General features: G+C 32.8%; 1 protein-coding gene across 2 annotated transcripts in view; it reads left to right on the top strand.

Annotated features, from left to right (window-relative positions):
- Positions 1–12,354, top strand: part of OLA1 (Obg like ATPase 1) — a 146,067-nt gene that overhangs the window by 102,065 nt on the left and 31,648 nt on the right. For both annotated transcript variants that reach the window (XM_016134936.2, XM_016134942.2), the window contains exons 6-7: positions 2,542–2,622; positions 2,923–3,020. In XM_016134936.2, the coding sequence (XP_015990422.1) occupies positions 2,542–2,622; positions 2,923–3,020 (179 nt within the window). The remainder of the gene's footprint in view (positions 1–2,541; positions 2,623–2,922; positions 3,021–12,354) is intronic.

Here is a 12,354-nt window from a genome sequence, read left to right on the forward strand (position 1 = left end):
TAATTATTAATATATGTGTTAGTGTAAGAAAAAGATTTAGTCAATCTCTTAAGTATTATATACAAATAAGTCCAAATGTTTTCTTTCATCTGATGAGAAGTTTTTCAGGTAAAGACTATAACATCTTCTAATTTTTGCTAAAATTCAGTTTTTTACTTTTAGAAAAACAGTACATTGCAACTATATCATACAGTCACTTCTATAAGATAATCTAATCTGAAAGCAATTTATTTTTTTATTTGTCTTAAGTAAAATTGATGTCTTTTAGTAATCTAAGGTATCTTTTCTTGGCTATTAAATCTTTTGTGGGGATAATTAAGAACCAGGTAGAAAATAAAATATTTTAAATTTTAAACTATTTTTATTTTTAACTATTCAAAAACTTAGTTATAATTTAGAAATTTTTCTAAAAGGATTTGAACATAGCTTTAATGAATATACTGTTTGAGAACTTTATGAGTTAATTCTAAAATTTGATTGTTTCTATTTGTAATATAATATGTTGGTGTGAAGAGGGGGGGAAAACATAACTAATGCCAAAAAGCTTTTGTGATAAGATTTCTATGTCTGAAGTGATGCTCTAGTTAATTTAAAATGAGAGAAATACTGAAATTCCTTCACTAGTGATTAGTATTTATTGAGGTCCTTTGGTTTTGTAAAAATGTTTGTAGTTACGAAAGTATTTGACACTTTTTATATGATTAAAATTTGATTTCCTTCTGTATTTTTGGTTTTGCTTTCTTTTGTCTATTTTCTTTTTTCTTTCTTTAATTGAAAAAACTAATGTAACCAAATATAAGATGGTACCACTGTTTTCTCCTTCTTTTGTATAATCTTGTTGCGTGTCTCTACATAAGCTGTTCTGGCCACTCATCATAGTAACCAGCTGGGCCATTTCACCTGCTGGAGCCATTAAAGAGGACTCTCTCCCCCTAGATTAATCCCCTCCGACATTAGTTTTTTGCACTGACAACTGGAGCAGGCATTCAGAATTTGCAGGTGGCCAGTGTGACGCACATAATTGCCTACAATTTTAGGCAATGAATAAAAATGGTCTACATTACTTGTCAAAGGTTGTATATGCAGTGCCAAGTGAGATCTATGGGAAGCCTTTTAGGGTTTAAAGAACAGTTAATAGCAAGGCTGCACAGGGCTTTTTTAATCATAATGCATTTGTAATATAGCACTTTGATCTTCTCCTTGTAGGAAATGGTGTTACATTAGCCACTTTTAAACATTTATGAGTGAAATTCAGTTATAGAAGAGTAAAAGTGATTATTCTTAAGCAGAACATGTTAGATTTCATTAAAAGTTTTTAGCTTGCCCCTTCCTTGTTAAAATCTGTGGGAAGTCCTTTTCCTGGAGTGTTTTAAATCAGGATCTAAGGATATAAGGCTTTTTCCTTATTTTTCCCGTTGGTAACAGCAAGATTTGGAAGGAGGGTATACTAAATATTGAGGTAATTTATACAAGTGGATATTTATAGACGAATAACTGATTTATGGTAAAGAAAAATCCATCGATGATACTCCAAGAAACCTATTAGTAATAATTGTGTATTATAATAAATTTTGAAAAATGCATATTTTAAACATCTATAAATTATCTTTAACAACAACAAAAAAACAGATGACTCTCAAATGCACTTCTTCTGGAAGAGCTAAGTTTGACCTTTCAGACCCTAGAGCCTTTTATTAACACCTGCCTGTAAGGAGAACCTTGCCACACGCAGCTTTTAGATTCAGAACCACAAAACTGATGAGGAAAGGCTTGAAGGGTTCAGTTTGTGTCACTTGCTGTTTGCCGTTTCCATTTCACAGATGATTAATCTTTCTGTGAAGAAAGGCCAGAGAAACAAAGCACATTGGGCTCTTCCTGCAGTTACTCCTTCTGAATGCACACTAGCTTGCTAACTAAAAGGCCTTTAGATTTCCAGCAGAGAGAGATGTTCTGAAAGTGAATGCAGCTGGTTGGAGGTCACCAGTGCAGGGCTCTTGCCATTGTGTAATGGAGGCTTTGGCAGGTTGAGGTTGGGGGGAGGGTGGATTGTTGAAGTGGGGACAGGAGAAGTGGGCAGGGAGAAGGTGTTGGCAAAAAATTAATTCAGAATAAAAAGGGTTTTGGTGAGTTGATTTAATATTTTGGAGAGTAGATTATCAATAATAGGCTCAATTTCATCTATTTGTTAGTTTTTCTTTTTAAGGAAAAAAAATTGTAATTCGGTCTCTCTAGTGTACCCCTATTTCCTAATAGCATGTTTATCTTGCAGGTGGCATCACTAGGTAATGTTGAGATATTACTAACTTCCGTAGTCTTTGTTGTAGTTGAATTGTCTTGAAATTTTTAACTTTTACTAATTTTGCTAATATTCCACATTTATATATTAATATTTTAATGCTACAACGTTTCATTGGTATTTGTTTTTTAATGAGATATTGAAAATAATTATCTGTGTGATTTAGTTTCTCTATTAGTTTTAGTATTTGCTGTCTAAATGCTTAGTATTCACCTTGTATTTACTTTTTTCTTAATTGTGTATAGGACATAATGTGCAAAGTCAAATCCTGGGTTATAGATCAGAAGAAACCTGTTCGCTTCTATCATGATTGGAATGACAAAGAGGTAAGTTATAATTATCATGCCATCTATTACTGCCTTATCTTTGATTTCTAAGAGAACAAATCAGAGTCACCATTATTTTACACTTATTTTTATATCTAGTTAAACTTTAGTTCTGTCAGTGATGGCTTTTTCCCAGACTTGTTATCTTTTTTCCCCTATTCCTGATATAACAATCTTTTAGAAACAAGAATTATGAAAATGAAAATAGCTGTTTGTTTAAACAGTTTACTTGCAAGCTATTTAATGACTTACTCAATATTTACTCAAGTTTTAAAAAGAATTCTTTCTCTCCCACTTTAGATTGAAGTGTTGAATAAACATTTATTTCTGACTTCAAAACCAATGGTCTACTTGGTTAATCTTTCTGAAAAAGACTACATTAGAAAGAAAAACAAATGGTGAGTTTTTCCTCTCCAGATATACCTAGACATATATCTGCACACACAAACACATGTATATGTACTTAACTGCTATGTTTGACTTTAATATTTTTCCTCTTATTAAAAAGTATAAAATGGATGAAAAAGCTTTCCCTGATGTTTACTTTCCAAGTTGAGTCTCCTAATTAATTTACACTGAGAGAATTTAAGAAAAAAATAAAAAGGATTAAATTAGGCAGTATTGAATCATTCATATTTACTTATCAAATTTAAATTTAATAGATAGCTTGGTTTGTTTCCTTTGCAAAATGAGAATAAATGTAGTTGGAGCAGTAAAAAGTTTTAATATAGGAATTTCTAGCTGTGTCAATATTATATGTGACTTTAAAATACCCACTTGGGATTATAGTTGGGCATAAGTTCTAGAATCCAGACTAAATGCTTTTTTAAAAAAAGTTTTTTTAATTAAAAAATTCTGGGAGTGGAAGGGAAGACCAGGTATTTGTTTCAAATACTTTAAAAGTGTATGAAAGTAAAAACTATAAATTCATGTATCGATTATCATTTTTGCCTTTGATTTGCTAATAACTTCCAAAAAAATCACGTTTGTGTAACGTGTGGACAGTACACATTGGGCATAGCACTTGCTTTGACTTGCCTCACTGTACCCTCACAATTTTATACTGTTACATCAAACAAATCAAATATCCAAACAGATATCCAAAGCAAAATATCTGAATTCTCCTAAAATATATTATCGGTTTTTCCCTGTACTTCATTAAGTACTTAGATGCACATGGTTTCAATTTTCCATTAAAAATTCTCATTTCCATATGATATCAAAGAGTGAGAAGCTTTAAACTGAAAAATAAACATTCATAGACTGGAAGCCAAAACAATAATTAATGTCAGATGGTTAACTCCAATAAATCATTAGAATAAATTCTGTGAAATTACTGCAACTAAAAATCTAAAAATGCCCTGTTGATATTAGTGTAAGATATTCTGTGTTTCTGATAGGAAGCTGAATTTGGCCTCTTTATTGGTAATATTCTAGAAAGCATAAACTTACCACGAAAATTTAGTTCTGACTGATCGGTTCCCTCCAGTAGATAATTAAATTTAAAATAATCAGTTCTGTCTTGTTTCATATTCTTATAATTTTGATGATTTATGCGTTAAAAATTGTTACCTTTGGGAAAGAATTTTAAAATTTATTACTTGACCTTAGTTAATAAATCTTCTCATTGTAGTATAAAGGACAAGGTTTCCTGAGGCTTCCTGAAACAATACAGACATCAAAGTTTACATGAAAAGGGATGAGTCAGTTTCCTTGCCCAAAGGGGCTTCTCACACCTGTATTTGGATGATTACAGGTAGAACTCCCTGGCTCTAATTGTATAGTAAATACCATTTCCCAGACCCTAATGGTAGACAGACTGCTTGGGAGACGCCAGTCTGTGATTTAGCTGTCGCCAGACACCCCGTGTTTTTTGTGAGACCAGTTGTGATGATGATATGGTTATAGCCAATTGAAAGTAAACTCTCGTCTAAATAGCAGATTTTAATATATAAAAATGTAGAGGTATGGATGATCTTATTTATAAAACCAAATTTTAGATTTTATGTATAGCTAATGATCTTGTTTGGGTTGTATGTATGTTTGGGGGTTGGAGGGTCATATCTTGTGGAAGTTAGTGTAATTGTAGCTGAAAGATCAAAGACTCAGTAACTGAGTGATGTTCCAGAAGAGAATTTACCACATAGCCATTTTCTGTACAGTTTCTGCCGCCTGCTGTTCCTATTTTCCCTCAAGCTAGCCATTGACTACCCCCTGTGCATCCCTGCTCGTAAAAAATGATTGAGGAAGTATTTGTCATGTATTTATGAGTGGGAAACATTGTGTGATAGAGAATGGCATCTACTGGAGCCAGAAAGATTGCCATTTCCCTTTCATTCAGCCACTTTGCCATAGCTTTAAATCCTCTGTTTACGCAACATAGCCTTTGTATTAAAGTGCAGAATAAATTTTTATTATGAAGGATATGAACACTAGGTTTTCATCATTTATAACACTGCAAGCAGATGTAAATAATTAAAATATATTTTAAGTACTAAATCCTTTTAATTTGTGTTAACATAGTGGGGTTTTTTTGGAAATGTTTGTATCTAAGCTCTATTTGCATTAGTTGCTCCTTTAGCAAAAGAAAAATCTTGTTTTTTAAGGTTATTATGTAATGTTACTGTAACAAATTAAGACTGATGCAGAGAGCAGTAATAAATATTTTCCTAGGTCTTTTAGATCTAGAAAACTATTTTAAATGGTCAGGAAAGAGGGAGGAGGGGTTTATGATTTTGGCAACAAGAGAAAGACTAAAACTATATTTTAATGGGGTCACCATTTCAGAAGTAATGAACATTTTAATTACTAGGTAAAGTTCACTTTAAATTAAACGGTAACGTTATTTTTCAATATTAGAGAATAGGGAAGCATTTTGAAAGATGAAGTCTATTGTGATATTGAGTTAGGTGTATTGACCTTTTGAAAGATGTAAAAACTGGAATGACTCCAAGCATCTACTCATGGGTTTTAACAATATTGAATTAGTCATTTCATTGATTTATGAATAAGACCTAGCCCCTGAAGAGAAGCTGACATGGTAGCTGGGTTAGTTATAGTTGTGTTATGAATAAATGACAGTAATCAAGATGTTGTAAAGGAATCCACAGAAACTTTTTTTTTTATTATTACAAATTGCTGTTCTTTGAATGAATAAAGGTATACAGAAGTTGTTTTTGTGTTTGGCGGGTGCCAGTGATTTTTGAACACTTGAGGATTTCATTTTTTAAACATAATCAGTTGTTACTTATAACTAAGATAATACTATATGCAGTATTAATTTTCATTCGAGATTGCCTACTGAGTCATGGTGTCAAGCAGATACAGAACAGGAGAACTCTCAAATCATTGCTTAATTAGGAGTTTAAATGTCAATCTTTGCACCTTTGCTATTCTATTAGTAGTATATTCCATCCAATTATGAAATCATTAGAAAAATTAATTTTAGATACAGTAGTCCTCCCTTATCTACAGGAATGCATTCCAAGACCCCCAGTGGATGCCTGAAACTGTAGATAGTACTGAATCCTATATCTACTATGTTTTTTTCCTGCACATACATACCTATGATAAAGTTTAATTTATGAATTAGGCACAGTAAGAGATTAACAAAGTAATTACAAAATAGAACAATTTTAATAGTATACTATAATAAAAGTTATATGAATGTGGTTTCTCCCACAAAATATTTTACTATACTCACCTTTTTACTTAAAGAAAACACTTCGTAGCTTCTCTTTGGCATATCTAAGTTGGCAGCATCACTACACTTGCCCTTTGGGGCTATGACTAAATAAAATAAGGGTTACTTGAACACAAGCACTGCGATGCTGCAACAGTTCACCTGATAACCAAGATGGCTACTAAGTGATAATGAGCAGATAGTGTATACAGAATGTATAGATTGGATGAAGGAACAATTCACATCCCAGGTGAGTGAAGAGGGATGATATGAGATTTCAATCACACTACTCAGAACAGTACACAATGTAAAATTTAAGAATTATTTCTGGAATTTTCCATGTAGTGTTTTCACACCAAGTTTGACAGTGCCTAACTGAAACCACAGCAAAACTGTGGATAAGAGGAACTACCGTATTTTGTATACTTACATAGTTTCCAATGATGTTTCTCTTGCCCTCATCTTTCTTAAAACTATTGGTAAAGGATAATTATATATTATTGTATATTATAGTATATATTCTTATTTAACTGGAAAATATAACTAAAATTTAAGACATTTAGGCTTCAGGCACATGTGTGTGTATGCATGTGTGTATAATACACATATTTGTATATGCCCTGGTGGACTTGTGGTCACTGAACATTACCCTTTGGCTAATATTATGTAAGAACGAATCCTAGTGTTGAAATTGGTTCAAGATAGGTGTACGAATATTAGCAAAGTCTTTTAAGTTATATGATTGGGGCAAAGTGTCAGATTCGCTAAATAATTTTAAATAGAAAAAGATTTTATTCTTACTATGTGAAGATTTAGTCTTCCCACCCCCACTTTTCTGTTTTTGTTAGTTTTTCACATAATTTATACACAGTAACAAGTTTGGCAATACTATACATTGTGTGCCTCATTAAGGGGAGAATTGTGAAATAAATCCAATATTTTCTTATTTCTTGAACTGTATGTAAGAGTTATAGGTACTATATCTCAGCAACCATGTGTGAAGGGGAAGTGTTTTCATTTTGACATATTCTTTTGTATGTCTATATATATATCTACATATACATATAGATACATGTATACATACACCTATAAATATAAAACCATTTCTGTAAAACTATTTTAAGAAGCCATCAGTTTCTGACAAGATTATTCATTGAAGCTAGAAATTTAGCACAGGTATGCTGCTTTAGGAAAATCACATTGTTATAAACTCATGGACATGGACAGTAGATTAGTGGTTAACTGAGGGGAGTGGGGAGGGAAAGGTAGATAGGATAAAAAGGGTCAAATTTGTGGTGACAGAAATCTAACTGTGGGTGGCGAACACAATTCAATATGTATATGACTTACTGTTGAATTGTGCACTTGAAACTTGTTGGGTTTTGTTAATGTCACCATAATATATAAAAAAAGAAAAATCACATTGTTATACATTTAGTTTACTTGAAACGAATAAAATTGGAATGATTAATTATTCTTACATAAATTATTAATTTTAGTTCAAGATGTTTCTCAAGTAGATTCAAATTAGATTCAATTTCATGTAAAGTTTCAAAAACATATATAAAACAAGATTAACATGTATAAGATTTTTTAAATGTTTCACTTTATCATAGTAAAAGCTCTGAAATATTGTATGCAGTGCTTTTGGGGGATTATAATTTCTTTTCTTTTTTATCACTTGTAGTTTATAAAGTTTTTGGGAGGATTTTGTGTGAGCTTCATTTTGAAGTGCCTTACATGAAGGCAATGAGAATACATTATTCTGGGTGTGTCCCTACCAACTTGAAATCACAACATAATGTTGGTAGGTTTATTTTAACATGTGTAGAGTTTTTTTGTTGTTGTTGTTTTGGTTTTTTTTTTTTTTTTAGCAGATTTAAATTTTGTAAGCTATAGTTTGTAATGGTTTTCCTAAATACTTTTTTAGTGGTGATTTCTTTGTGAGGACTAGTGCTTTATTGCTCCTTTGACAGGAGGGTGAGAGGGCAGGTCAAGAGTATTCTGGAAGTCTAAACTGAGCAATTACCTTTAAAAAAAAATGGGATTGATTAAATCAGTGAACTCCTATGCAAGATTCTTCTTAATTTTACTGAAATAAGTTATAAAGGAATATAAAAAGAAAATATTTTCTTAAGACCCTTCCTCCATTTTAAAATTTCTTGTTTTCGCTACTGGATAATTTTCAATTATTTGCTTTTTAATTTGTAATGATAAAGCTTTGGAACAGTATCATATGCACTATAAATTAGGATTTCAAATAATTTCTGGCAAATTATTTTGTGGAATCGATCATAATTTCTCTGATCATAATTTTGAGAGTTAAAAGGAGTATACTAAAGCAAAACATTCTTTTTAATACAAGAAGTAGAAAGCTGAAAGAAGTGGGAGGGGAAAGACCTTTGGCTATTCTGGATCTTTTTTACTTGAAATATTCTTTAACGTATGTATATATGTGTACATGTAATAATACTTATAAATTGCTTTCCAGTTTTTATTTAATGGTTTCGGTTACTCTTTCAGCAGTTTCATATTGTTGTCAAGAGGTTTTAGTGCCCCAGAGCACTTTGTTATAATGAAACCAAATCACACTTCTGATTCCATATTATGAAAAAGGTAATTATAGAAGAAGGCACATCTTTTTATATAAACATAATGCTATTGGCGCACCATTGTTATGTGTATTAGGAATTGCCCCTGGCCTGTTTGCATTTTTGCCCTGTACTATTTATAGTTAATAATTTCTATTTGCAAGATAGTTTACTGAATTTGAGAAAGTGGTATATTTTGGGGAGGGACAATTATCTTCATTAGTCCCATCTGTCGATTAATGCGTGATATAATTGATCAAATATGTCAGGACTTCCATCTTTTTTTCAAGTAGCTGAAGAATTTCACTCCACATAATAGGGAAAAGTTTTGTAGCTTTTTTTTTTTTTCCAGCTTCAAGAGACTCTTAAAAAAACAAGTGTTCTTATGAAATTTAAACATAGCTTCCCCATATATACACACATATATATAATCTAGGAAGTGAAAGACAAAGTTTGGCTTACAGCTATACAGTGTTCTTCAGATTACAAATGATTCATGTACATAGGAATTTCTCTTGCTCATTACCCCACTCACTCTGGTGAATAATTCAGAAATTGTTAATATTATTAAAAATCTGTGCCCCAGAGATTAAGGACCTCTGAGTCAGATTTTATTTCTAAAAATATTAGTTGAGAAGAGCTACACTCAAAATTGGAGTTTTGACTAGTAGTTGGTGGAGGTAGAGGAGAATTTTGAATCCTTAGGACTGGTGGGTCTAAAAGACAGAGGACAGGGCCTTGTGAAGCGTTTAGAATGGAGCTTTATTGCAGGATACAGGATCTGAATAACAGTTTTTCCTGAGAGAAAGATGTAGAAAAGGAAAGGAGAGAGTGCCATTTTGGGTAATTTCACTGTTTTGCCTTGTCTCTCCTTCTTCTACAGGATAGAAGTATTATTTTCTCAGCCCTTCTCTTCTGTGCTCTCTCCTGTGTTCTCCAGTCACAAGGTCTATCTTTGGAGTTAGTGTCATAGTTCAGCTGCATTATCAATTAGATAGACTTCTGAAGCTGAGACCAAAATGCTGGGTACCATTAATAACACGGGTTCTGTAAGGAAAATGAATTCTGAGAAACTTTGAGCATGTAGCCTATTGAAAATTAAGTAGTATGTATTATCAGGAAATTTGGTGTGTTAAGAACATAACTGTTTTAGAATTTGAAATGTTAGTATTGTTATTTGCTGCTAACTAGCTCTTTGACCTCAGGCAAACTACTTAGCCTTTTGTGTATTGAAGGCAGTGCATTAGAATGGTCAAGTAAAATGTGTTCCCTATAAACAGTACTTCTCAAAATGAATACAATAGAAAAAGGACTTTCCCTTAGTTTTTCTTTCCATTATACAGAAAAGGAACAAAATACATTGCATTTACAGTTGACCCTTGAACAACACAGGGGTTAGGGGCACCAACTGACCCAACGACCCCCACCCTACCCTGCACAGCCAAAATAGCGCGTATAACTTGTCTCCCCCAAAACTTGACTGTTGTCCCTTGGAATCCAAGGGGGATTGGTTCTAGGACCCCCCAAAGATACCAAAATCAGTGGGTGCTTAAACCCTTATATGAAATGGTGTAGAACAGTGCATACAGTTGGCTCTCAGCATTCACAGAGACCCAATCTAGATTTGAAAATACTGTTTTCAATCTGTGGCTTGTTGAATTGGTGCTTGTGAAACCTGAGTATGGCCAAGTGTATATTTATTGAAAAAGATCCTCATATAAATGGATCTGCATAGTTCAAACATGTGTCGTTTAAGGGTCAATTGTGTATTTACAGCTATAATCCCATGCTTTGAAAAAGTTGTCCTCCGAAACAAAAACAAACAACTAGGAATCATCTCTATTGTGCGTAGCAATAAGACTCCCATGATATCACCACCATCTTCCATATGACCTCACCCCCATCTCTCTCAGATTGGGCCCCGTGACTTCACTATTTGCAGTTTAGAGGATTTTATTGTCACTCTTGGCTTCCATTAGAGTAAATCATCCTTCAATTGTTAAAATAGCATAATTTTGTTAAAATAGGTGTTTATTTTTTTAAAAAGCCTTATAAAACAGTTCCATTGTGATCTGTATCGCAATTTCTCTGTTATAGATTTGTCATGATAGAATTTTTTTCTAACTGTGGAACTATACAGAGTATTCCCAAGGTTATGAATACCCAATTTATGAGCAACTTCTCTGGAGTAGGGTAGAGATCGAACCTGGTCTTCTCCCCTGCTCATATTCCCTCTTCCATATCTCTTACCCTCTGAAAATATGTTTTTTTTTTTTCTGGATCTTACCATGTTTCCATATTTCCTCATAGTGGGCAGCTCCTGCTCTCACTAGAACAAGAACAAAGTGGAAATAAGACTTATTTGTAGAATTTGGAATATCTATATTTGAGACACATTGCTCAAACTATTGCATTTCTGTATTTTAAACTGACCAAGAAAGCATTTCCCCATCAAAAACATTAGATTAGGGAACACCCTCAAAGTCACAGTGTAGTATATATAGTGCAGTTTGGGTGAGACACATTTTGGTATCTGTGACTATTTTATCACAAATTTTAAAATTCTGCTTAAAAATATATTCCAAAGAACTAACTTAGGCACTTCGAGCACACCCTAGCTATATGTTTGGGGCTGCACATTGGTATCTGTCAGTCTTTTTAGTATTTTATCAAGAGAAATTAACTTCATAAGAATGTCATTATGAATATAAATTTCAAATTTATGTTCCTTATGAACACAATGAACTCATTGAGGAAGTATGTACTATGCTTTCTTTTTTTCTTTTCTAAGCAAATAATCACTGAGTCCTTCTCTAGGTTACCATCCTAGGTATATAACCTAGACCCCAAACCACCCCAGTGCCAGGGATCTGCAGGCAGCCCAAGGGCCCAGCTATGCAGTTCACCTCTTCCAGGCTTTGCCTTTAAACAGGGAAAGCCTTATCCCTGTAAGGTGTGTTGTCTCGTGGAATAGTAGACAACCAACAAACAAATATTTAGTATATCAGGAAATGATATAGGATGATGAATAAAAATAAAGCAAGGTAAGGTTGCTATTTTAGTTGGCTGGTCAGGAAAGGGCTTTATGAAGTAAGAGGATGCAGCATGAGAGAATGTGAGAAATTCTTAGTCCAGTGAGAGGAGACAGTAAATGCAAAGTCAAGTGTGATGGAGTATCACAAAGAATAAAATGTAAAGACAACCACTTGGGAAGAACTCATAAATTCTTATTCACATATATTGTGATTAAATGAATATTAAAACATATCCTAAATGTGTTCTAAAATTTAATTTGGAATTTTAAGAATGACCATCATTTATTTTCTAGTTTGCTATAGTTCATTCCTTGTAGTCCAGAAATATTTTGGAGTGCTACATGTTTTAAGCAGCTTTTAAAGTAATATTTGCAATTATATAAATTTATTTTGGATTTTATCTTCCCTTTTTTCATGTTTGTCT

The sequence above is a fragment of the Rousettus aegyptiacus genome, unplaced genomic scaffold (genome assembly GCF_014176215.1).
Source record: "Rousettus aegyptiacus isolate mRouAeg1 unplaced genomic scaffold, mRouAeg1.p scaffold_m13_p_2, whole genome shotgun sequence".
In the NCBI taxonomy this organism is placed as follows: domain Eukaryota; kingdom Metazoa; phylum Chordata; class Mammalia; order Chiroptera; family Pteropodidae; genus Rousettus; species Rousettus aegyptiacus.